Raw genomic sequence first — 25,881 nt, 5'->3', positions numbered from 1 at the left:
TTCGACAATCAAGAGATCGCAGCACACGGTAAAGAGATCGACCTCTGAACCATCCGTGACCGCGTTTCCCTTCCCATGAGGAGCAGCGTAAAAGCGCTAACGAGTGGGTGAAGTGATATAATTGAATTAATATTCAAATGCGAACAGTTTTGTCGCTCGGAATCGATTGCAGGATGGTTAGGGCAGTGGCAAACGCGTCGAACAATGATGTTACATTATTGCTTCTGCTCGCAACAGGAATAGCAAACAAATGAATAAATAATATTTATTGATATAAATTTCGCACCCATTCACAGTGGGAAACAGACCGGCCGGGAACGAACGGAGGGATCGAAACATCGTTATGCACTCTCTCTCTCCCCCTTGTTCTGTTGATGCATTCCCGCATTTGACTCCTGAAATGCACTCACGGCTGGTGGACCAAACTTTCCCAATCATGATGCACTTTGTCACGCTTGTAAGGGCGCGAATGGTACCACACAATCGCAAATGTTCTGTGCCGATTGCCTAGCCGAAAACTCGAACAGATGGAAGTGTGCAAAATTTTATTGCCGAGAAGAATTGACTCTAAATGGCACATTCGGTTCCGATGGTGGGGAGGAGTTCGGGAGGATGGTTTGGAAATGTCCGTGAAACACTCGGATTCGATTCGAACCGTATCACAACTGTTGATGATGTTGTTGCAGAAGACAATCAGGCAACCCATTCATGCTGAAGAACAACTGGCACTTGTCGTGGCACCGTGTTGCTGTAAGGAAGGGTAGTTGGCAATAAGGGTGTCGATCGATTGAACGTGTGCGGGCAATGTTGGCTTCCTTTTTTTGTTTGTTTGGTTGATTATTTTGGGTCTTTTATGTTGTATATTTTTGAGATATACTACTAACAAACTAATTCAACCTATAGATATATCCAAAAACACACTGGCCAAACAAATCGGTCTCCATTGGATAGTTTGTCGGTAGCAATAGTTGTCGATGATAGGCCGCTTAGATCACACACTAAACCACAAAATGGTCATCCATTTCGGAAGAAATCGCAAACGTTTGCCTTCTTTTCCTATCAATAAATGGCAATAACCATAATCGTGAACGAAACCATCAGTGTCCGGAATAGGAATGACCGTGCCGAATGTCTGAGTAAAGAACGCAAACCTAACCTCATATAAAGCCACAATCATGGGTAGTAAAAAGCTTTCTATTTGTATTCCATCTTATTCTATTCCGTGCTCAAGATTTCCTCAAACCAACAACGCCACAACGTATCGATGACGCAATGAAATGAGGACCAGATCTGAGGACCCTTTCAAATGCTGACACTGTGCGAAAATGTATGCGAATTTCCTTAACAGCCTGATTCCCTGGTGGGATTTCAAGGTACCAACTGACAAAAGGATGCGGATAACAACGCTCTCACACACATACTCCCCCTCCCGCCTCCATTTGCGCAATTCTTACACCGGTTTCGGTCGGGTTAAGAAAATCAGCAACTCCTTCCGGGTTGAAACTCAACAAGACTCCTTGCTACCTTTACCCGGTCGTCAACAGTAGCAAACCCGCATCAACCATACCAGGTCGTCTTGTTCGGTGGGCAAATTTATCCAGCGACCGGAACGACGGTTTTCGCACAAACGCGTGCTCGCGTTACGGCCCACGGGTCGCAAAGACAACGGGTTTGAGTGTATGCGAAAATGTCCTCTTAAGTGAAGGAACCTGTTGAGATTTGAAATTCCCACAACGATCCCATCGGCGAATGTGGCCCGTCGGTCATAGGGACGGTCGGTGGTGACTTCAGCCCAGAATGTTTGCGAAACGTTGAGCAGCGCGTCTGTAGTAAATTATCATCTTCACCGTACCGCAGTACTGCGACTGAGCTGTTCCAACCGGCATGTTTGGCAGGTGGGACATTTTAACGGAGTAAGAATCAAACCTGGTCGATAACATATGTATGTAGATTCGTATGGAGAAGGAAGAATAAACCCGATCGGAATATTGATACACCGTACGTGGTGAATATTGTTATAGATTTTTTTAAATCGGTGTTGGCAAAATAAGATCTAGCAATTTGTCGATAAAATTTGGTGTGATTCTTTTTTTTATAGTAAAGTACCTTAAAGTTGCTTTTAAGGAAAGAGAGAATCAGTTTAACCAAACTATTAAAATAAAGAAACATAAAAAAGGTAGCTCAAACTTTTAACAAGACACAAGCTTTAAACCACAAGAAACCACAGTTTTACCAAAACATTTCCCAAAAGTAACATCAGCGCCAAACGACATGACGCCGTCCTGCAACAACCCCTTCTTAGCTGTCATTTAACCTTCGTTTGTCCATTGTTTAGACATTTTCGCGTTTCAACGAGCGTAAAACTTTATCCATCTTGAAAATCTGTTTGCAACGACGAACATTCAGTTACGCTTTTTTTTCTTTCTTCATACTTTTATCTCTGTCTATTTCTGGCACTTCTCTGGTAAAACTTTTAAAAAGACATAAAACTCTAAATGGTTTAAGAAACGTTGGTGTTCTACTACTCCAAGTTTTGCTCTATCAGGATGTCCAGCAATTCCAGCAAAAAGAGTTACGAAAACGTTGTCCCAGCATTCGTTAACTCAGAAATAAATCGCTTTGCTCGGTAGTCCCTCTAAATGCCACCAAAGAAATCTCGATTTAATTAGGCGAACCCAATCGTCAAAAAGTCGTTTCCGGTGCTAATTGAAGCTGACAAGCTGGATCAGTGTAGTGGAGAGTTTGAGAACAAAAAAAAACACGGTTAGTCTAACTTCCCAAACGGGAGCAAAGTTTTCCACCCAAACCCACTGGAAATCCCACTGGAGATGTTTTCTTAATTTTTCCTTTTGTCCCTTCTTCAAAGCTCCCTGGAGAAAAAAGCCCTCCTTTCCCGGACGAATAGTTGCTGGCCATGGCCAATGGCTAGTGTGGCATAGGAAAAAGGGTTGAAAAAAGGGTGGTTGATGGTGGAAAAAAAATGTTGCCAACAAAATCACAATTTATGGCATGCGCTGAGTGAAGTTGATTGGGCTCGATTTACCTACAGAATTTTCTAATTTTCCGACCAGGACAGTGAACAAAAAATGTAAAAACGTGTTAATTGGGCGTCAAATTTTTAATCTAAAGGCACATTTTTTGAGACGCCACAAATTTGTTATGTCCCTAAAAAGTTTGCTAGTAATTCTTAAGGATTAGACAAAAAAAAAGAACTGGATCGCTGTTAACAAGGGTGTAGATAAGCTTACAAATTATGCCAGATTTTAGATCAGATTATGCATATCAAGTCCGTTTTTCCGACTGCTTGAATTGAATCATCTTCCATCAATCATTCACCTTAGCATCGTCTTAAATTATCGAACCTTTTCTCAGTTCGGTGGATGTGTACATCGTTCACTGACCCGACCGTCATCCATTATCGACCGGTTAGGAGGTTAGAATTCTCCACGACCCTGCGTCTCCATCGTCCGTGGCAAAGTTCACCCTCCGATCATCAATGCAACGTCAGATTTAACTTGTAAATAATTAATCGAGTGATATGAATCCCAAATTAAGTGAATGCTGATTTGTGTGCATGCATGGTTAGGTCCGAAGGACCAAAACTTCACGACTCGCCCCGTACCCGTTGCTCGCATCCAACGACATGAAGTTCCCAAGCGCTGTCCTACGGCCGCACGGAAAACTTCGTTCTTTGTTATTTATCTTTCACGTAAACTCCGAAACATACCGGTGTACCGGGCCGCTGTACGTACGTTAATCCCTGACAGCCACTGCTAAGGATATTCGGTGCGTTTCACTGCTTTACTCTGCATCGGCATATGAAACCACATAATCATAATCATAACTTTGCCCGTGTACAATCCGTGCCTGACCGGAGTAAACGCCTGGTCGCAGAGATTCCACAAGCCTACGGAAAGCATTTTCATTAATCTCGTACGGTGTGCTGTTGCGAGGTTCTTCGTACATATCGCTAAGGTGTACCACGCTTCCGTGTCCATCTGCTAAAAGCGAGCTCGTGGAGTAATGATAAATTATGAAATAAATTATATATACACACAAAACCGGCAACTCCAACTCCTGGCCTCTGGCAGAGGGCAAGTTTTCTCTGCAGCATTCCAGTACGTCCGTATACTCTCGTAGAAGTGGATGTGGAAAGGGAGGAAAGAAAACTTTTTTCCGTGTTTGACAAAAATGTTAGACGACTGTTAACCAACTGTAGGATCAGACCACCAACTCTGTGGCATTGGCATTTATCTGCGATGGTTTAGTGTCGTCTGCCTGTTGGTAATATTTAGCTTGCCTTACGGAAATTGCATGTACCTGGGTGGTTGATGTTACCGAATCATAAATTCGTATGAAAAACTTATAATTAAGTTAGAGTGGTCTGCTCCAGACACACCGGCTAAGACTTGGGCTAAATTTAATTGAATAAGCATGTTTCTTCCGGATTGGTTCCTTCTCGGGCACTTCCGGATATCATGGGAAACTTCTTTAGTCGTGCAGGTTGTGTAAATCTTCCTGTGCGTGGTGTATAGGATCAATAGACAGTTGTTATGGATAAGACTAATAGACCATTTATTCGGATGCTGAACAGCGTAACACGGTTAGTTTGGGAAATTAAATTCCCTGAAAATGTTGGAAAATGTCATATAGCTTTTCAAGACGTTTTTAATTCAGTTCATATACATATATTTAAGTGACATTTATCTATACTTAGCACGTTGAATATAACAGCATCTTGTTACTGGATGTAATAAAATCTAGGAATGCAAGACTTCATGAGGTTCAAGAGTCACAAAAGAAGAGAAGAAAAGCAACCGTGATAGCGACTGGACAAATAAATTCCACGCTTATTTTCCTCTCAAAAAGAAATCCGCCATGGACATCATATTTTCATATTTGTTGACTCTACCAACCATGACTTTGTACCGGAGATTAATCGATTCATCTTCGTCTGCATGTATGGTGTCAGGAGTTTCCAAATACGTGAGCACTTGGCATTTTACTTGGCTACCGAATGTGTTCCAAACCGTCTTACGTCAGAAAACACTACATTGCCACATTTGATGGAAAATGGTAATGAAAATTATGCCAAACATTACGTCCGCTTCCTCCTTCACAGCGAGTACAGCGAATGTTGTCCGAAGGAGACCCAGGGGACTCACTTATCATAAGAAAAAAGCGAACCATCCTTGCGATACCCTTGCAGGCGAACTGTAAAGCAATCGGGAACCTTACGAATTACGAAACGCGAATGTGTATGTGTGGGTGAGTGCTTTTTGGACACATGTGATAATACCTCGGGCAGTGCGGAAGAATTATGATTTGACGTCCGTTTGGACCGTTGGAAGGAGAACTCAAAAGTCTGACAGTTTTCTCAGTGAGGTTGATTAAAAGTAAACGCATCGGTCGACGTGAACCGGAGTGTGGACGTGAGGCAGGGCCGAACAAGAGCTACAAACCAGGATCTTACTGAAGCTTGGCACACGAATCTTGTGGATGGTAGATGGTGTTCCCTCGAGACTGGACGATGATTATAAATACAACCTGATCAAACGTGATCTGGACAAACGATGAAAATTGAACCATTTTTCAACGCTGACAGAAACAATTCAATACGGAAGAACAATTTAAAGTATGGCAAAAGCCATTTTCGACACACCCTTACGGACTTGCGATTCAACTGTTGAGAGCAAAAAACCTTAATTTTTTTCGCCTGTAAATTCTTATCGACAGCTTATCAGTTTGGTCCGTGCAGAACGTCAGTTGTCAATTTCACTTACTTTACATCTAATTGAAATGCTATGCTTCTTACGATTCTTCTTTTAAATGAAATATACCTTTACTCGTCGGACTGGTCAAAAAGTGATTGCTGCTTCTAATGCACGAATCGCGTGAACGAGTGTGATCACTGTGAAGGTAATAAAATTTACATACAAAGATAAAATCAGCTCATCATTTAGTGTCCAGGTCGATGGTCCACGGACAACTTAACAAAATGATAAACGGCAATGAAGAAATCACTATAGAAAAGGTTGATACTTTTAGGACAGAATGATGTTACGAATGTTTTCACCGATAACATTATCAATTAATTTTCTCAATCAATTTGAGCGTAATAAAAATAAGTAAAAACGTCAATAGTTCATACAAATTAAGAAATAATTTATGAAAATTGTTACTGTTTGTCATAAGCTATAGTGATGATCATTCTTCCTCCCATTGATAAAGGAAAGGTCAAACGCCGGTAGGGGCTTTACAATCCCTAACAAAGATTACACTCACAAGCACGCGCGAACACGCAAACGAGCATGCATTTTTGTTTCAGCTAAATTAAGTTTTTCACACCTTCCGTGCTGCAGCACCGTGCCCTAATGAGGGACATTAAAATTACACACAGGGCGTAGTTACCCGGCACCAATATCGATGCAAATGAGGCTACCTCCTTTGGATGAGCTGACCATCGATTGGGTTCGTCGTCACAAACCCGACCCAAAAGCAAAGTTTTCAGTGTCATCGGTCCATGTTCACCATAAAACACTGTCACCTTACACTGACATTGTGCATAAATTAGTGTATACAATAGGTGTAAATAATGTCCTCGTAGTATCCGGACGCATCACGTACGCACACAAAACCAGAACATCTCACTCAGCAGGCAGAGTGACTTGACCATCGGTAATGATTAGAAGAACACGAACCCTCGAGCACAACTGCGGATAGTGAGTGAGCAAGCATAAATTTCGATGACCGAACACCGAATCCTATCACTCAACTGGATAATAAATTACCACCAGCTGAGAACGTTGTGACAATTAACTGCACTGTGAAATGAGCCGCCAGGTGTGTTCGTGCGAAGGTGCGAAAGGGAAAGGAATCCCCATGATAAAAAGGGATACGATGATGCCTCCTACTGGGACCGGTGCCGTGGGTTCGCTTATCGACGCTATCTTGCACGGACATTTAGCAGGGTGTGAAAATGGGGTTTAATTCAGGGTAAATTTTGTTATTATTGTAATTAAATGTCTATTAATTATGCAAATGCAAGGGTGGTGGCGGTGCCGTCAGACTCAATGGAATTGTGAACGCTAGTAGAGACTTAACGCGGGCTTAGACTAGATGACATCCTTGTAATTCTTTCGTGCAAAGTAATGTCTTGGATCAAAAACATCCATTGTTGTATCCTCCAATTGACGTTTGGTATCTGCAAAACATTTAGCAATCTGATTACTTATTACTTGTGGTTAGTGGCAAAAAACGATAACCAAAGTCACTTTTACTTAAAAGCTGTACGTTCTTTGCAACTGTATTGTTAACTCGAAGTTTACTATTCATTCATGGAGCGTTTAAGTAAATCTGGCAAATGACAGTTACCTATCTGAGTTCCCTTCGTCGACCAGTGTACGCTTATACATCGGCGCACAACATCAGTTTCGTCACACCAAACTCTCGTATGGTGTTAAAAATGGGAGGAGCCTTGAAAAACCACCCCACTGATGAATCCTTATTTATTCATTTATCTTGCCCTGGCATTCGTCTGCGTGTCCTTTCGCCGACAGACGGTGGAACCCGAACCGCACTATTGTACACAACGCCAGGATGGATGTTACTCTCCGGAGATACGAACTTTTCTCATCTGAGTTTAGATAACAGAATGGCAACGTACTCGAAAAAAAAACATAGTATAACGAAGAAAAACTTCTGATGCTGAGGGCTGATGGTTTAAAGTGTTTGCTTTTAGTTTTATAGATTTAAAGTTCCTTCAAACAACAGATTCACTGTGTTGGAAAACATTTCGTTTTGGTAATTACATAAGATATAGTAAAAACAATTTATTTGTACGGATGTAATGCTCAAGAAAAAATCAATTATATTGTTTTTGATGTTTGATTTATTTGTTTTTCGATATTCCATTATTCAGATTTCAAAGCTGTAGGTAGTTCCTTTCGTGGGGTAACTCTAGCATAAGCAGCATGCAGCCACTGACGCTGTAGTCGATTGGGGTTTCTTGTCCTGTGCCCATTCAAAATGGTTATGAATACGAATGAATATACAACCGAATTTGTAACCGTATTAAATTTTATTCCCAACATAACTCTGCCCTCGTCGGTCGTCGCGTCGTAACCAAACCGAACCCGATCGTCTTCCACCGCTACATCCCCGAGGAATTTGGGCAAAATTTGTGTGCATTTTAAGTGAATTTTGTCGGGTTGAAGATTTGTCTACTACGGTGAAGGTTTTTGTCTGCAGGAGACACGGTTACGAGCCTTTTGCTAGGCATTTTCTTCATATGTTTCTTTTCTTTTACCAACTCGCCCTTCAAGTTAACGAATCCCACGCTACTGTTTCATACCATCTCCGTATGAAACTGGATCCATTGAAAAAGATAATGTTGGTTTTGGTACTCAATGAATGTGTCCACCCAGCCTCGACCATATCTCTTCACGCAGGCAGACTTTTAGCTGAGTGAAATAGCGTATGTGAAGTGTTCAGAAAGGCATTCCGAAATGGCGCTAGAATGACAGCCCCGAAAGTGGAAACTGATGTTTGAAGTTCGCCCATACGTAAGAAAGGGGAGGAATAAAAATCACATACTTTCAACATTCAAATCGATGCGGATACGTTATCCTTTTAGCATACCGTACCATGATGGAGCAAATGGTTTGGGGGGAATACGTAAATATGTATCGTAGAATCAATTTATCTCATACTGATCGATGTTGATATCTGGTGGAATGTTCAGAGCAAGAAAGAAGATGATTTGTGGTTAATAATACTGATACAAAGAAGCTCCTTTATGTTAGTTCACCAAAGAGAACTAACTAAACGGACAAAGTCTTATATTAACAAGTGTCTGTTGCTTAGTCTGAGAACACAAGATACTGATCCCGTCTACCAACGATGATTGCTTCTATCCATGCGATATGAGGCGTAATGTCGATCATATACAAATTGGATCCACAACCTTTACTCAAGGGTGAAACAATGCCATACAGAGACACTACCTCGCCCCAGAACGCTTTATCAATAACTGGGCCTCCGTAGTCCATCTGAAAGGTGCAACAATTCATACATATTAACAGGTCGTGTGCTGTGCATAAGCTTTACAACGGTACTCACCCAACAAACTCCTGGCATCATAGCCAGGTGATTATGGAAGCAACGTAAGTCTGTTCCACGCATAGTCTCATCCTCACATCCCGTACCATTGCGAGCGGTGACGATGATGGTGTCATTAAACAAACCGAATGCGCTAAACTTTGGATCGATACCCCACTCACCATCGATTCCGCGATCCCAAAGACATGCCGGACGGTACACCGTATAGTTGACGTACTGCTCCATTTTCAGCAAAGCGACATCATTTTCCGGACGGCCAGCTTGGTATAGAGGCGAAACGTAGACATCGGTGATCGCTGCTATTTCATCCTTCTTCGAAACTACATACTTCGGGTGACCTTTACGGGATGTAACGCAAGAAGCGGTTGTAAGAAGGTACTGATAGTCGATCAGCGTAGCCGCACACTCTGCCAACGAACTGTCGCCTTCCGTCCAGAGTAGGCCAAATCGACTCTGTGTGTAGATTCTCTCAAAGTTCACGTTCACGGTCTCCTTTGGTCGTCCGATACAAGACGTTTCCCTGCTGCAGACTGTAAATACGGTCAAGTTTAAGCGGGCACTAACGAAATATTGCAATATTTGTGTGTCTACCTGCGTAACTATACGATGCATTTGTCGTACGTTCGATCCAATTGATGTATTCGCTTACTTTGGTGTACACACCGGTAGATCCGGCAGCACAAGGTGTTCCGAACGAAACAACACCGGTTACCAGTGGGATGACGGAACCTCCAACATCCAGCAGCTTCACTCCAATCGGACCACCGGAATCACCTTCGCAAGTATCCATTCCATCGCTGGCCGCACAAAACTGATCCATTCGAAAGCCTTGTGGCATTTCGCGCTTGCTTACCGTAATCCTCTTCGCACACTCTTCCTGCTCTACGTGGTTCAGCACTACGCGTTGCAGTGTCGGACTAAGCGCTTCGCCGAAACCGGTTGCTCCGAACCCGACCGCATCCATGGCACCGTCGGGTAGGGTCTTCTCTTGCCATAAACACGCAGAACATACTGCTTCCGTGAACTTTGCCATTTGCTGCAGCTCAATCAATGCCACATCATAGTATTTACGATTTCCCCGATAATTGGGATGCACGATCATACGAGCGATCGCGATTTGTTGTGCAAACTCGTCATCCTCGGTGCTTCCCAAATCCGTGTCACCTAGCCGCACTGTGTCCGGCTGAAGACTGTACGAATGTCGATAGAAAGTTAGTAATATGATAAGCTGGTTTTGTCAACGTCTTACTCGTTCCCATCCGTTTTGCAATGCGCCGCTGTCAGCACGAACTGTTTGCTAATCAAACTTCCACCACAAAGGTAATCAATTTTACCACCGGCACGGGACCAACCGATCGCTACCTGCAAGGTCAGCAAGCAAGTTCAATGTCACACAAATGCCAGATTTATCATGGAGCGCAACGTGAACGGGGATTTACCATGTGTTGAAACTCTCCACGTAAAACTCGAAATCCACCAAATGCACCAACAAAATCGCCACCATCATCTAACTCCGTGTAAAACCGCTTAGGACAATCTGCAAAATGTCGACACAAATTATAAACCGAACATAAACTCAAACCCATGCTTTACCTCTCAGAGATGTTCGTTGATTGTAGTCCGGTGGAGGTGTACTTAAAAATGATTGCAGCTGCACCGAAACAATGCCATTGAATAGTATCACCAGTGGGAAGACTAAATATTTCACAGCGTCATTCATCTTCGAAATACGACTTGTTGTTCTGACGCCAAACAAGCAACTGAAACCATGTGGATTGTCTGGTCATCGGCATCAGATGGTGATTCTGTAGCTCTCCAAACAGGTTTTACGTGCAGACTGTATGAGTCATTTTGATTCTGGATTTACGAACTTCTTAAAACAAACACGCACCAAAACGACATGCTTCAAGGCCCTTCGGATTCGGGTTAACGATCGACGCGACGTAATACCCGTCATATGAGGAATGCCTAGACTTATTTTGCAAGGCAGTTAGATAACTACATCTACAAAAGATTAAATGAAATATGATCCAATTTCAAGGTTTATTTTGAATTAAATAAAAGATAAGACTAGGTAGATTATACATGCGATTTCCATGCAAGCGTTTAATCGCTAAAAATAAGTCGCTCATTTAGCTTTTTAAACATGATCGACTCTAACCACTGTTTGTGAGGTGCTAGGCTGGTAAAGATAACATTACTGTCACATCCCTGTGTGGCTCGGGACAATATACCATGAACTTTATAGTTATTCATATATATGTCAGTCACAACGGGTCCTCCATAATCAACCTGAACGTTTAAAAGAGAAATAAAATATCAATAATGTTATAAAACAATGAAGCACTAATTACCTTGCACAATCCTGGTATTAACGAGACTTTACGTTCTATGCAGATTAGATCGTTTTCCGGTACAGTTTCGCCAGCAACACATCGATCAACGAACAGCGATGAATGTATATAACTTCGTAGAGTTGGGTCACTCTGAAGCTCTACGAATAACGATAAAGTTGCTCCAAACTGAAGTGTATTCTGAGCCCAATGGCCGTACAGCTTTTCATTCCACGGACAAACTGGTTTGCTTTGCTCTGGGTTTGCGTATTTCAGTATCTTTATAACGGCGATGTCAAAGTAAGGTTTTCCTTTCAAAAACCGAGGATGAACAAACACATCCTCAACCGGGGCACGATCCCTATCTGGGTGCGATGCAACGAACTTTGGAGGACCCTTACTGGACGTGACACAATCTGCTGATGTGAGAACATACTGATAGTCGATCAAGAGTCCTCCACACTGGTAGATGTCTGCTTCTTCTTCCTTCCACAGTAATCCAACGCGTTGGAATGGAAAGTTTGATATCACCGAAGCGGATATTGCGGGATTCTGCTTGCGATATCCCCAACTAACACAGTCTGCAGAATGCATTCGGTCTCAGTATAAACTACTCTTCAAACACATTTCGTTAGGTTAACAACTCACCCTCATAACTAAGGGACTGATTCACTTCCTTCACGATCCAATCCAAGTACGAGGTGACTCTTGTGTAGACTCCCGTCGAACCTTCTGTACAGGGAGTTCCGAATGATACAACACCTACCAGAAGGGGATATATATTGCCAAACACGTCGTGCAATTCCGTTTGAAGCGGACCTCCTGAATCGCCTTCACAAGTGTCCATCGTCTCACTGTGGGCACACAACTGATCCGGACGCAATCCTTCGGGCATTCGACGACGATCCATCGGGATACGTCCAGCACATGTTGACGTGTCCAGTGCTCGAAGTTTTACCTTCTGCAAGGTGGGACTTAACATCTCCCCAAATCCTAGTGCGCCAAAGCCCACCGCTTCGAGCAACTCACTAGGAACGTCTTGTTCCCGCCACACACAGGCAAGGTTTATTGCTTCGTTTCCCCACAACTGTTGCTGCAGTTCGATAAGCGCAATATCATAGTACTTTTTTGATTCCTTATACTGAGGGTGTTTGATGATACGAGCAATTCCAACCTGTTGCGCAAATTCATCGTCTTCGTTGCTGCCGAGATCCGTGTCTCCCAAACGGGTGGTATCTGGTGGTATGCTGAAATACTTTTTACACTTTTTTACATGTTGAAGAATATTACTTACTGGTTTGCATCTACAGCACAATGAGCCGCGGTCAAGATAAATCTCCATGTTATCAAACTTCCGCCACACAGATAATCGATTCTCGCTTCGGATCTGGTCCATCCAATAGCGGCCATATATTGAAACTCTCCTTGAAAGGCTCTCACCCCACCAACTGCTTGAACCACCGAATATTCGGTTGAATCGACTGGGAAACGTCTCTCGCAGTCTGTAACATAGAATCACGTTTAAAGTCCTATGTTTCAACACACATCAAATGCCTCGCTTCATATATGTCATACTTACCTTCAAAACTCTCTCCAGCAGTATAATTTATAGGAGGATAATCCAAAAAATCTTGACATAGTACTCCATTTGCTATCGCTATTATTATTTGAAGAAGAACGATCATTTTACAACCTGTGCAACGTTCCTCTGCACGACCTTTTCAAAGAGATGCGCAACACTGAACTGATACATGAGAATCACTGTCGTTAAACTGACTTCAAAGCTCATTATTTCATCTTTTTTTTCTTTTTAGCTCGTGACGCTGTACCTCAACGCATCTGGTAGTTGACCTTGAAGTATTGCCTGTTCCGCCTTCACTAAAGGAAAACCGGTCAGGGCTTCTAGCAAATCTAGAGACAGTGAAAAATTACACTAAAGGTAACTGGTTTGTTAGATCCTGTGGTGCAAAAATTGATACACTGAGCCATCTTTAGCCATATGTTTTGCAGGTAGGTAAACAATATAATACAATTATTTATTTTAATTATACAATTAATTTATTTTAATTATAAATGTTCAAACTTAATCAGACGGGACTAATCAAACAAATTGGTAGGAGTAAGTCAGCTGTTAACGATTTATACACGAACAATGTGGCTCGAAACCCGTTTCGGATCAATTTAATGGAAAAAAGCTAGGCGAATTATAATTGAGAATTTTCAGTAAACATTTAATCGCTTAATATAAGCAGCTCACCCAATGCATGTCAGTTAACAAGTTAACTTAACTTGCATCCACACAATGATAGAAATTCCACAAACGAATGCCAATGCCAATGCCACAAACGTAGCCAATGAGCTTTTCTCATCAAATCGACGGTTCGTTGGATGATGGCTAGCCCCATTTGGTTTTCTTCTCTCCTTTTTGGGCGGGTTTTTATATACTATAGACTTTAACCATTTCCTGTGAGGTTCTATGCGCGTAAAGATAACATCACCGTCACATCCCTCCGTGGCTCGTGACAATATACCAAGAACTTTTAAATTATCTCCAGATAGGTCATTCATAACAGGTCCTCCATAATCAACCTTGAAGTTTAACAGAAAATTTAAGATTAAAAACAATATTTTTGATTATAGTTCTTTAGCAAAGAAACATTAGCTACCTTACACAATCGTGGTATCAACGGCAATTTACTGGTGATGCAGATTAGATCGTTGTCGGCAACATCTTCATCAGTGGGACATCGTTTATAGCTATACAGAAAAGCCTGTACATACTTTCGAGCTGTGCTCTCGTGTTTCTGCAATTCTCTGGACAGCGGAATTGATGCCCCAAACTGAACTGGTTCCCGAATCCATGTACCACATCCTTTTTTAATCCACGGGCAAACTAGACCACTAAGATTAGGATGTGCGTATTTCAGTATCTTTATAACGGCGATGTCAAAGTAAGGTTTTCCTTTCAAAAATTGAGGATGAACAAACACATCCTCAACCGGGGCACGATCCCTATCTGGGTGCGATGCAACGAACTTTGGAGGACCCTTACTGGACGTGACACAATCTGCTGATGTGAGAACATACTGATAGTGGATCAAAAGTCCTCCACACTGGTAGATGTCTGCTTCTTCTTCTTCCCACAACAGTCCAAGGCGATAGAATGGTCCATTTGAGTTAATTGTAGCGGATATTGCGGGGTTCTGCTTGCGATTTTCATAGTCAAATCCGGTACAAACTGTAGAAAGCAGTTGTTGAGAAAATATTCTCTTCAAACACACTTCGTAAGACTAACAACTCACCGTCATAACTAAGGGACTGATTCACTTCTTTCTCGATCCAATCCAAGTACGAGCTGACTCTTGTGTAGACTCCCATCGAGCCTTCTACACAGGGAGTTCCGAATGATACAACACCTACCACAAGCGGATATACATTGCCAAACACGTCGTGCAACTCCGTTTGAAGCGGACCTCCTGAATCGCCGTCACAAGTGTCCATAGTCTCACTGTAGGCACACAACTGATCCGGACGCAATCCTTCGGGCATTCGACGACGATCCATCGGTAAACGTTCAGCACATGTTGACGTATCCAGTGCTCGAAGTTGTACCTTTTGCAAGGTGGGACTTAGCTTTTCCAAATATCCCGGTGAACCAAAACCCACTGCTTCCAGCATATCACTAGGTGCATCAGGTTCCCGCCAAACACACGCCACGCTAATAGCTTTGTTTACCTGAACTTGTTCCAGCAGTTTGATAAGCGCAATATCATAATAATTTTTTGATTCCTTATACTGAGGGTGTTTGATGATACGATCAATTCCAACCTGTTGCGCAAATTCATCGTCTTCGTTGCTGCCAAGATCCGTGTCTCCCAAACGGGTGGTATCTGGTTGTATGCTGAAATACTTTTTACACTTTTTTTTATATTCTGAAGGATATTACTTACTGCTTTGCATCAATGGTTTGCACAGCACAATGAGCCGCGGTCAAGATAAATCTCCATGTTATCAAACTTCCGCCGCATCTGTAATCAATTCTCCCTTCGGATCTGGTCCATCCAATAGCGGCCATATGTTGAAACTCTCCTTGAAGGGCTCTCGTTCCAATGAGTGGCTCGAGTATCTTAGGTTTGGTTAGATCCAATGCTAAACGTCTTTCGCACTCTGTAAGATTGAATCACAAGTAGGTACTATGTTTTAAGACAGAATGTATTCCTAACTACGTGAATAATACTCACCTTCAACATTGTATCCAGCCGAATAATTCACGGGAGGGTAATCTAAAAAATCTTTATATAGCCCTATAGTAGCTATCGTTAATACTGTTTTGAAATTGATCATTTTGGAACGCACGCCGTTTGACTCCTTTCGGAGTGATGAACAAAACAGAACTGAATGTGTATCAGTTAAATCAGCATATTGGGCTCGAAGCTCGGTGACCCTCCTCTTTTTTTCGATCAAGACGCAGTGTCTTAGCTAGGGGAATCCCGTACATAAAGCAGGTTTTCATGCTAGACGTCGTGGAATTTTGGAAAATTTACACCACAGCAAACCGGTTTTCTAAAACAAGTGGAAAATGTTGAGCTAACACCGTTCTGTAGGCTTTTGAATATAGGTTTTAGATTTTTGTTATGCCTACCTGTGTTCTATTGTCTATTCTTTCATGATTTTATCAATCGTTATCGCAATCATTTAACTGTTTCCGGCATCGTTTTCGTCTATTTGTTGCTCGGATAAATTAATTTATTATGTTTCCTAGATATTTCTAGGCTTTTGCACTTATTAATTAAGGAAATTAAGCCATTTATCCACGTGTAATTTGATCGACCGTACTGATGGTACAGTAATCATAAGATTGTAATCGAATCAGCCGTTTAACCCCGCTAAGTGTTGTTTCTCATAAAACATTTATGTTGAAAGTCAAAACATTCATGATCATGAATGAAAAACGTTTGTGGCACCCTAGGAGGGGGCTGTAAAGAACTAAGTTAGTCGCGCAGGCCTTGAATTAGAGGTGAATGATGCCATTAAATTTCAAAGCCTCTCAAAATTAAGCAACCGTGAGAACCACACATTCATGTTAAAAAAAACCCGGCAAACCGGTGCCTGTACCAGTGTCCAACTTCTCACTGTGTTCTCACTCACGTTCATCGGAATACGTCCTGCACATGTCGTCTTGTACAGTGCCCCAAGCTTTACCTTCTGTAATGTGGGACTTAACATCTCGCAAAATCCTAACAAACCAAAGCCCACCGCTCACAGCAAATCACTGCGTGCAGGAAGAATGTCCAACTCCCGCCATACACACCCAAAACATACTGCTTCCGGCAGTAACATGTATGCATATAGCAAACAACCTAATCATGGTCTCATACTAATTGGTGAATACAAGCCATTCATTTAAATTTTTGAATATGATCGATTCCAACCACTGTAAATGGGTTGTGATATCAGTGAAAATAACATTGCTCTCGCAGCCTTGTGTTCTGCTAGACAACACACCACGGATGCGATACACATTGTTTGCCTCTTCTATCAACACTGGTCCTCCGAAATCAACCTTTAAAAACACATCAGAAAACAGTTAAACTATTAAACTAAAAGAATAGAAAAGATTCCTTACCTGACAAATTGTTGGCACCAGCGTGATGTTTCTAGTGATGCAAATTAAATCGCTTCCAATGGTGTCCACAGGAATCGGACATTGTTCATCTTGCACCATTTGTAGAATGAAGCTTCGTGAGCTGTTTTTGAATTGGTCCGGGATTGAGCGAGTTTGAGGAACTGATGCTGCCACCTGTAGAGGTACATTTTTTTCCTTTGTATCTTTGTTGTTCTTCATCCATGGGCATATGGGCTGTGTTTCTTCGAGGTTGGCATATTCCCTTATTTTGACAAGAGCTATATCGAAGGATGAATTTTCTCGGTCATATTGGGGATGAACAATCACATCCTCAACATGGGCTCGATCACTAACTGAGCTCGATGCTACGAACTTTGGAGGACCCTTACTGGACGTGACACAATCTGCTGATGTGAGAACATACTGGTAATCGATTAAAAGTCCTCCACATTGAAATATATCTGCATCATTTTTGTCCCACAACAGACCAACGCGATTAACTGGCCACTTTGGCTTAATTGCAGCAGATATTGAGGGATTTGGCTCGCGTTCGCATGACTTTCTTCCAGTACATTCTGTGAAAACAAAAATAAAATAGTTGTATTACCTCCTGTATCTAGCATTTTTCCACTCACCTTCATAGCTAAGTGACTGATTCACTTCTTTCTCGATCCAATCCAAGTACGAGCTGACTCTTGTGTAGACTCCCGTCGAGCCTTCTGTACAGGGAGTTCCGAATGATACAACACCTACCAAAAGGGGATATACATTGCCAAACACATCGTGCAACTCCGTTTGAAGTGGACCTCCTGAATCGCCTTCACAAGTGTCCATCGTCTCACTGTGGGCACACAACTGATCCGGACGCAATCCTTCGGGCATTTGACGACGATTCATCGGGATACGTCCAGCACATGTTGACGTGTCCAGTGCTCGAAGTTTTACCTTCTGCAAGGTGGGACTTAACATCTCCCCAAATCCTAGTGCGCCAAAGCCTACCGCTTCAAGCAATTCACTAGGAGCGCTCGACTCCCGCCATACACATGCAACACACACCGCATCGTCCGGTACGACGTTCTTTGCGAGTTCGATAAGCGCGATATCGTAGTACCTTCTCGATTGGCGATATTGGGGATGTTTGGTGATCTGTTCGATTGCTACTTGCTGTGCAAATTCATCATCATCAGTGCTGCCGAGATCCGTATCCCCCAAACGTGTGGTGTCTGGTGCGATGCTAAAATACATGTTATGATAGTTTATGCCGTACTCACAGTGCTGTATTTCTTTTAACATTCCTGGAGCATTGTACTCACTTGTTTCCATCTACAGCACAATGAGCCGCGGTCAAGATAAATCTCCATGTTATCAAACTTCCGCCGCATAGGTAATCAATTCTCCCGTCGGACCTAGTCCATCCGATGGCGGCCATATGTTGAAACTCTCCTTGAAAAGCTCGTATTCCTCCGAGCGCTTCGGTGACTGGAATTCTCCACGTTGCAGAAAAACGACTTGCGCAATCTATAGTACGCGAAAGGTTGTTGAGACAGCAAGGTATAACACACAGCCCTTTCACCCACCTGCAAATCCTTTTCCAGTGACATAATCTGAAGGAGGATCGTCTAAAAATTCTTTACACTGTGTTACGCTGGCTAGCAGCAAAAGGAAAAAAATGCTCATTATAGAGACAAAACAAACAAAGACTGCTTTCGACTGACGGCTAATCGTCACTGCAGTGCGAAAGGCTTTAAAGCATACTTGTACTATTCGAATGAACAAACCGGTTTCAAATATTTCTTTTTAATCATCTTCTCTAATCTAATTAATTCTAACTCTAATTAATCTAATCAAATTTCATCTTAATATAATATTTCTTTTATATTCCACTTTGATGGACGTCAAAGAAGAATGGGAATTTGTTTTCACGGGTGCCAAACGATGAACTTCACTATCGTGTGCCCTAGTAAGTGGTGCATGGTAATTGACAACTTTTCGCAGCTCGATGATTGGTTTATTCCTAATTAACGGTCTTCTTCATCACGTTCATAAGAACCAACCCTAGCACGAAGCAAAATCCCAACCAAATTCTAGTCCAAGCTTATCTTGCCACACCGATCTACGATAATTGCAGACCCGCTAGTGTCACCGACACTATCAGTTCTCGCCTTTCTGTCCCATTTGGAGGCAGGCAGCAATTCATTTTCATAAAGTGCTCAACATAAAATCCCGCACTTCATCCAATCAATTCATTATCAGAATGCGGATGATACGGTGCAAGAGCTTAAGAGCGTGGCCCAAGCGCACCAGGAACCGGCTGTCCGACCGGTAGAGATTAGTCAACCGTTAAGCCCGGTAGTGATCTTGTGGCCGCTTATCTTCACAACGCCACGTCTGGCATGTAGGATCACGAAACCAAACAAATTACGGCAAAATCAACAACTCACACAGTCCGTGTGATGGCTGCCGGTTCGTGATGATCTTGGCATCTTCTCAGTCGATCGTTGGCGCTACTAACGGACGCGTCCGGCCATTTGCATACTCCCTAAGGAAATCTCTCAACTTGTTGTGTAAAAAGTGAACAATGTTCCCGGGAGGACCTTAACAGTGCGAGTGACCTTTCCGTGCGGCAATCTCTGGTCCAGTGTTTCCTCCAAGCGTACGAGCAACCGCGTGATCTAACAAACCTGACACAATGGCAAAGGATGAAGGGATCAGTGCTAGGTCCACACTATGGTATCTAGTGTTTGTGGGCTTTGCCGTGAACTATATGATCCGCATCAACACAAACATTACGATCGTGGCGATGATCAAACAATCGGATACGGAATTTGTCGGTGAGGTGAAGGTGGACTACGCCTGTTATGTTCCACCGGGAAACAGCTCCTCCAAGGAGTTAGCAACTGCCGACCAAGGATCCCAGAGCTTGTTACGATCGCGCGAAGGTCGTATCATTTCACCGGAACAGTTGCTGCTCACCTTGTTCAACGTAAGTGTCTGGGACGCGCTTTACGAAAACGCAGATCTCATCGCACTGTCGTTTATCATTTTGAGAGAAATGCTCTGCCCATCTTAGATGATAAATAGCCAGATATGACGCCGTATCAAACCATCAGATAAGACGGCTCCAGTACACAATCATTCTCGGCCACCCCTGTGTTTACAAGCCTTCGGGAAGCGTGCAGAGAATCGTAAACGTCGGGACAGTGTTTTATGGTAGTCTTACCCTCATCCACCGCGTAATGTATGGCTATGGCTTTAGACAGTGCTCGCGCGCACATGTTTTGATTGAAGACTTGCTAACCACCCTCGATCTTCCTGACATTGCACTTGACCTTCCGCTTCGACTGTTCTACCACGCTTTCGGAACTGTCCCTTTCGGGTCCGCAATGCACCTGAAGATGGCCTCTGAAGATTGGCCCGCAATCTGAACCCCCAAAAAGCAATCAATTTCACGCTAATTGACTTCACAATTCATTAAATTAACTGGTGTGAGATAGTGGCGATCTAGTACAGTAGCGTGACCATAGCCGGTTGATGGCGCGGCTAATCAAAACATATTTTAATGACCCTGTAGAGCCGTTTCACTGTAGCGAGAATCATCTGTTCTAATGGTGGCGTTGTGTAGCTTATCTGACGACACGAGCTTGACGAAAAATGCATCTCGGTCTGTCTCTCACTTCACGTTACAGCTGGACCCACAGAAGGAAGGTTTCGACTGGGACGACTATCAGCAGGGTTTGATTCTGGGGGCATTCTACTGGTTGCACTGGATCACACAAATACCGGGAGGAATTCTGGCACGCCGCTACGGTACGAAGCTGGTGTTTGGGGCAAGCAACGTGATCGGATGTTGGATGTGCTGTCTAATGCCGATCGCCTCGTACTGGGACTATCGCGTACTGGTCATTCTACGCGTGCTACAAGGGCTCGTATGCGTAAGGAATTGTGTCCCCGTCCCTGAACAAATTTAGCTACTCACAATTACCACTGTTACACTGTTCAGGGTCTTGCCTGGCCAGCGATGCACCATATGGCCGGCCAGTGGATACCACCGAACGAACGCAGCAAGTTTGTGACGGCTTACCTGGGCAGCTCGGTCGGAGTGGCACTGAACTTCCCACTCTTCGGGTACATCATCGCGTGGTCGTCCTGGGAGTATGTGTTTCACTTCTGCGGCATCTTCGGTACAGTGTGGTACGTAGCGTGGCTGTACTTCGTGTACGACTCACCGGCCGAACATCCTCGCATCCATCCAAACGAGCGTAAGTACATTGAAAGTTCGCTCGGAATCACGGAACAGTCGGCCGAGCGTCTGGGCCAGCAGCACGCACAGCGCACCCCCTGGAGACAGATCATATTCTCCAAAGCCATGTGGATCACGATCATCGCACAGTGGGGCGGTATCTGGGGACTGTTCACGCTCATGACGCAAGCCCCAACGTACTTCAACAACGTGCACGGTTGGAACATCGAGATGACGGGCTTGCTGTCGGGTATTCCGCACCTCTGTCGTATGCTTTTTGCGTACGTATTCTCCATCGTCGGAGATCATCTACTGAAACACGAGCTCATGACCCGGACGGGCGTACGCAAGATGGGCGGAATGCTGTGCTGTTTCGTGAACGGGATATTCGTGTTCGCTCTCGCTTGCAGCGGATGTAATTCGTTAATGGCGACCATTTTCCTAACGCTGGCCACTACCGTCCATGGTGCGGTCTCGACGGGACCACTCGCGAACCTGGTCGACATGAGTCCTCGATATGCGGGCATCTTGTTAGGTTTTAGCGGTATGATCACGGTAGTGCCAGGTTTTATATCTCCCATCATAGTCGGGATGCTCGGAAATGTAAGTGTACTCTGGACATCATAACGCCCATTACAGATCTATTGTGATGTTAAACTGTTGTCTTTTAATGCTCGCAGCACACCGTGGAACAGTGGAGGATAATTTTTCTCATCAGTTCCGGCATGCTTACTATCTGTGGTCTACTCTACATGGCTTTTGCTGACTCCACTCAACAGCCGTGGAATTCTTGCGAAGATTTGCCTAGTGCAGCTGATGAACTGAAAGGACTTAAGACGTCCAATCTCGATGGAAATAGAAATGAATCCAAAGAAAAGCTCGAGATGGACACACAAGTGGACGCATCCGGTGTCGTACGTTTAAGCTCAGTATAGAGTGCAGTATTAGTGAGTTGTTTTCCTTCGAATCGGTGCCAAAGTGTTTAATAAATGCAGGAAAATCGTGCAGGAGTTGTGTATCTTTGCGGTATATGTATGTACGTCGAATGACAAACGTAGCAAAAACATCAGCTTGCCCGGAAGCGTCTCATGCATATGCAAGCGGACGTACACTTCCCGGGGCCTGTATGGAAATGTATAATGCAACGGCATAAACTACCATACCATGTCGCTTCAATGCTACTAACCTCACAAGAAATCACATGCATACCTTGTGAATATGTCTGCGGATAACTTCATTTTCTGCCGCACGGCCAAATTCTTCTGTACCTGTAACACTGTTACATCCCTCATTCGTACATCTTACTGCAAAAGGTGCGGAGGTTAAGCCGACTCAAACACACCCGCAGTAAGATTTCCACGCACTGCTGGAAATCGACAACACGGGGCAGAACAGGAAGTTGCGATTAAATATTCAAACGCAGTAAAAGACACTTTTATGCCCATCATACATTGCGGAAATTTATGTTTATTTGATTCCGATACCATTTTGTGATATCAAACCAGAGGAAGGGAAACTGGGATGGAAGTGCCAATCGCCGTGCTACCATCACATATCGTCTGATCTTGTGAAAACTTACTTTACTTACCATATTTCAAACGGCGTAACGAGACAATTTTTACATCAACTGTAAGAGTAATGGATGTGGAAAAGTAAGATCTTCGGCACTCGATGAAATATTTCAATTGAACGATACATAAACAGTACCGTGTTGGTCAAAATCTTCCGTTAAATTTGAGTAAAAACTCCGTAAGAACTTAATTCCTGTATATTCTCCTAGCAAAGATGCATGATTATTTTGCCTCAGCACTTTCAATGGTGATTTAGCATGACAAGATTGATGAAATTATCGTCTTCAAAATGGATATTCACATAAGGTAACGTCCCTTTTAGCCTTCATTTAAATGGCCTTTTATTTCCCTTCACATTTTCACGCAACCTCCTTACGGGAGAAGAAATGTGCACATCGTTTGCAAATAACAAACGACAACCATTACCATTAGCCGTTATCACGTATCATTTACGGTTGCCAATGCCAAATAACAACGGGCGGTAACGGCCTACTACACCGAATGTAAGCAAATCGTACGAACGAATGGTAATTTGATTGGCTGTCAAGTACTTTTGACGGGTTTGACGCCTACTTTGCTGTAACGGTAGGAAAGTGAGTGTTTGTTATTTTAGTACTTTCGTTAACACGAGCAGCTTTTACTATTCAAACACACACGTTGTAGGTACCTAGCTGTAAAATGTAAAAATCCATAAAACTTGCGGCATGTCAGAGCAATAGGGTCGAATACACCTGACGACACGAAGATTACTACAAGCTGGCAAGTTACTGGTGTTGCTATTGCTTCGGCATACATTTGTCTCGTATGTGATCCAGTTTCCACGGGAAATAACGTTTGTTTATATTTTTACCAATTTATCACCTTCTAAAGTGTGTCTCATTTTTCAATACTGTTCTTTTTTCTTCAACTCTACCTTGTTCACATCCCCATCGGAAGCGCATATATGTATGTAACGTGTGCGACACAAGATCGTAAAATTCCAAATCCCACTGGATTCCCTTCCCGCCCGATATTCGCACGTACATATGAGGTCTGTGGGAATGAACTCCTTTACGCTTCGTTCCGTGTGCTGCAGCGGCAAGTAAAGGCTGCCACAGTTTATCCAACATGCCAGCGGCAACTTTCGTCACGCGTCCCCACGAACCACGGACTCTGGGCGCTTCTGATGGGGGGATGGCTTTTTGTGCAGAACGAATTGAAACAACACAGCTTTTCCCGCCGGCTTTTCACAATCGGAAATGAAAAATTGAAATCCAGTTTCCTTGCGAGCAAGTTGGAAGAATGGTGAACACACCCGGTCTCGGGTGTGTGTAAATTGATTTCCCGCGCTTCTTCCATGTCTTGTTTGCTGGTGGATAAATGCCGGCGTACTTTTGTTTATTTTTATTGTTAAGCAGGGAAAAGCGTGTAATACCTCAAGTCAATCCCAGGCAAGGTGCTTGCCATCCTAACTAACAAGATGGTGGCATTGCGTTGCCGCAGGTTTTGTTGGTGTTTATGATTATGGATGCCTGATTGAAAGTTAGTATGATTGGATGAACGATGAGGTTCGCAAATTTGTCAATAGACTTGCAGGCTTTATCCTGTGTTTGATAGAGCGAGCATAGTGAACGGTATTTAGAGAATGTTACAATGTTGATCAAACAGTCCTTTCCAAGTCCCTTTCATACTGATTTTTTTTAAATCACATCTAAATTTTTTATTTTGGCCAGAAATGATAGGAAACTTTCACAAGATATTGTGTGTTGATTGATTCGTAAAAATGATAACATTTAGAATATGCAAAGGTGACATGCTTTATCTCTCTTTCTTCGCATTGAAATCCTCATCTGTTGTGAAAGTAATTCTAAAAAATCAACTCAGTATGTGGCAATTGATAAAGTTGTCTCATTTTCCCAAGTTATTAATGATCATGGATGACGATCTCCGATTATTGGATATGGAAAGCATCTTTCATTTCTTTTCATTCGTCTGATCGAAACAGTGTTGTTGAAACATTTTTTATATTTAATAATTTGATTACTTTGTAGCATATCTGTTGATTGTTTACCAATAGCTACTCTTACTACTTTGTCCACTACTTGTAAATTTATGCTTCTTCATTTCGCTTACATCCTTCCAGCTTCCTTCAACGTTCAGCTCGATTAGTTCAAATATTTATATCACATTCATCCGATGCAAAGAATGGCAAAAGATGAGCAAGTGCAAACTTTCCAACCCATCATCAAAAAACCGTCTGTGCCAAACAAACAACCACATGCCAGGTCCGGTGCACAGAGTAGAATAACTTTTATTTTAAATGTAATATGTTAAAAAGGACATTTTTCAAAACTCCCGCGAGGGACATTTATTTGCTTATAATGTAAGTAAATGTTTTTTTTTCTTCTACTTCGCCTGAGCCAGGATCAGTATACGTTGCCTTTTTCACAGCTAGGGAAACTTCGAAATGGTAAAGTGAACCACGTTATCCGTTTGGATTAGTTCTCACGGTAGAAGCCAGTTCCAGTTGGAACCCTTGCCGCCGTAAACCAAACAAACCATTCCTGGTTTTCGGAGTGTGATAGCGAGTGAAAGGATGAGTTACCCAACTTCCTAACGAGCACAAGACCCTTTACCTGACTTACCCAAAACATTCTAAACAAAATCCATCCCCATCATACTCCCTTCCGCTCGCTTTTCCCATCACGTGGAAAAGCATCCACGGTTATCGTAGTGAACCTTTCACCTGTCCGAAGGATATCTACCAATGTGTGGTGGAAGTTTTTTCACATTTGCAAAGTTTTTACTTCTGCAAACCCCTTTTTTTGGCAGAGGCTAGAAGCAAGGAAACACACACAAACATAGTGCAACGTAAAAACCACATAGTTGGTTGGAATTGTGGATGTTTTTGTCACATTCCATCGATAATTTAGGAGCTGTAATACATCTAACGGACTTACCATTCCGTGACATATCCTGCCCCTTACTGGTGACGGAGAAAAAACGCAACAA

General features: G+C 42.9%; 5 protein-coding genes across 6 annotated transcripts; 1 reads left to right on the top strand and 4 right to left on the bottom strand.

The window, feature by feature from the left end:
• Positions 1-3,201: 3,201 nt before the first annotated feature.
• Positions 3,202-11,011, bottom strand: LOC125767485 (ovochymase-2-like). Its single transcript, XM_049434104.1, has 6 exons — positions 10,714-11,011; positions 10,560-10,657; positions 10,370-10,482; positions 9,712-10,310; positions 9,121-9,650; positions 3,202-9,050 (listed from the first exon to the last, which is right to left on the bottom strand). The coding sequence occupies exons 1-6, from the start codon at positions 10,838-10,840 to the stop codon at positions 8,862-8,864; spliced, it is 1,656 nt and encodes a 551-aa protein (XP_049290061.1). The 5' UTR covers positions 10,841-11,011; the 3' UTR covers positions 3,202-8,861.
• Positions 11,012-11,134: 123 nt separating this feature from the next.
• On the bottom strand, positions 11,135-13,236 carry LOC125767484 (transmembrane protease serine 9-like). The gene is made up of 5 exons (XM_049434102.1): positions 13,033-13,236; positions 12,748-12,955; positions 12,102-12,700; positions 11,475-12,034; positions 11,135-11,412 (listed from the first exon to the last, which is right to left on the bottom strand). The coding sequence occupies exons 1-5, from the start codon at positions 13,136-13,138 to the stop codon at positions 11,227-11,229; spliced, it is 1,659 nt and encodes a 552-aa protein (XP_049290059.1). The 5' UTR covers positions 13,139-13,236; the 3' UTR covers positions 11,135-11,226.
• Positions 13,237-13,657: 421 nt separating this feature from the next.
• Positions 13,658-16,235, bottom strand: LOC125769580 (serine protease 53-like). Its single transcript, XM_049438311.1, has 4 exons — positions 15,404-16,235; positions 14,756-15,354; positions 14,120-14,691; positions 13,658-14,042 (listed from the first exon to the last, which is right to left on the bottom strand). Exons 1-4 carry the CDS (start codon positions 15,526-15,528, stop codon positions 13,725-13,727), a joined length of 1,614 nt encoding a protein of 537 aa, XP_049294268.1. The 5' UTR covers positions 15,529-16,235; the 3' UTR covers positions 13,658-13,724.
• Positions 16,236-16,242: 7 nt separating this feature from the next.
• On the bottom strand, positions 16,243-18,866 carry LOC125767483 (polyserase-2-like). The gene is made up of 5 exons (XM_049434101.1): positions 18,657-18,866; positions 18,393-18,597; positions 17,715-18,313; positions 17,080-17,654; positions 16,243-17,016 (listed from the first exon to the last, which is right to left on the bottom strand). Exons 1-5 carry the CDS (start codon positions 18,754-18,756, stop codon positions 16,831-16,833), a joined length of 1,665 nt encoding a protein of 554 aa, XP_049290058.1. The 5' UTR covers positions 18,757-18,866; the 3' UTR covers positions 16,243-16,830.
• Positions 18,867-19,436: 570 nt separating this feature from the next.
• LOC125767486 (sialin) lies at positions 19,437-22,324 on the top strand. 2 transcript variants are annotated; one of them, XM_049434106.1, is made up of 4 exons: positions 19,437-20,062; positions 20,766-21,011; positions 21,080-21,922; positions 22,015-22,324. In XM_049434106.1, the coding sequence occupies exons 1-4, from the start codon at positions 19,769-19,771 to the stop codon at positions 22,252-22,254; spliced, it is 1,623 nt and encodes a 540-aa protein (XP_049290063.1). In that variant the 5' UTR covers positions 19,437-19,768; the 3' UTR covers positions 22,255-22,324. The 2 variants fall into 2 exon arrangements, with proteins under 2 accessions (XP_049290063.1, XP_049290062.1); XM_049434105.1 differs by having other exon boundaries at positions 19,443-20,062; positions 22,000-22,324.
• Positions 22,325-25,881: the final 3,557 nt, after the last annotated feature.

Source organism: Anopheles funestus, chromosome 3RL (assembly GCF_943734845.2).
Source record: "Anopheles funestus chromosome 3RL, idAnoFuneDA-416_04, whole genome shotgun sequence".
Lineage (NCBI taxonomy): Eukaryota > Metazoa > Arthropoda > Insecta > Diptera > Culicidae > Anopheles > Anopheles funestus.
The sequence above is the reverse complement of the archived record's forward strand: the minus strand, read 5'-3'. Positions and strand labels throughout refer to the sequence as shown.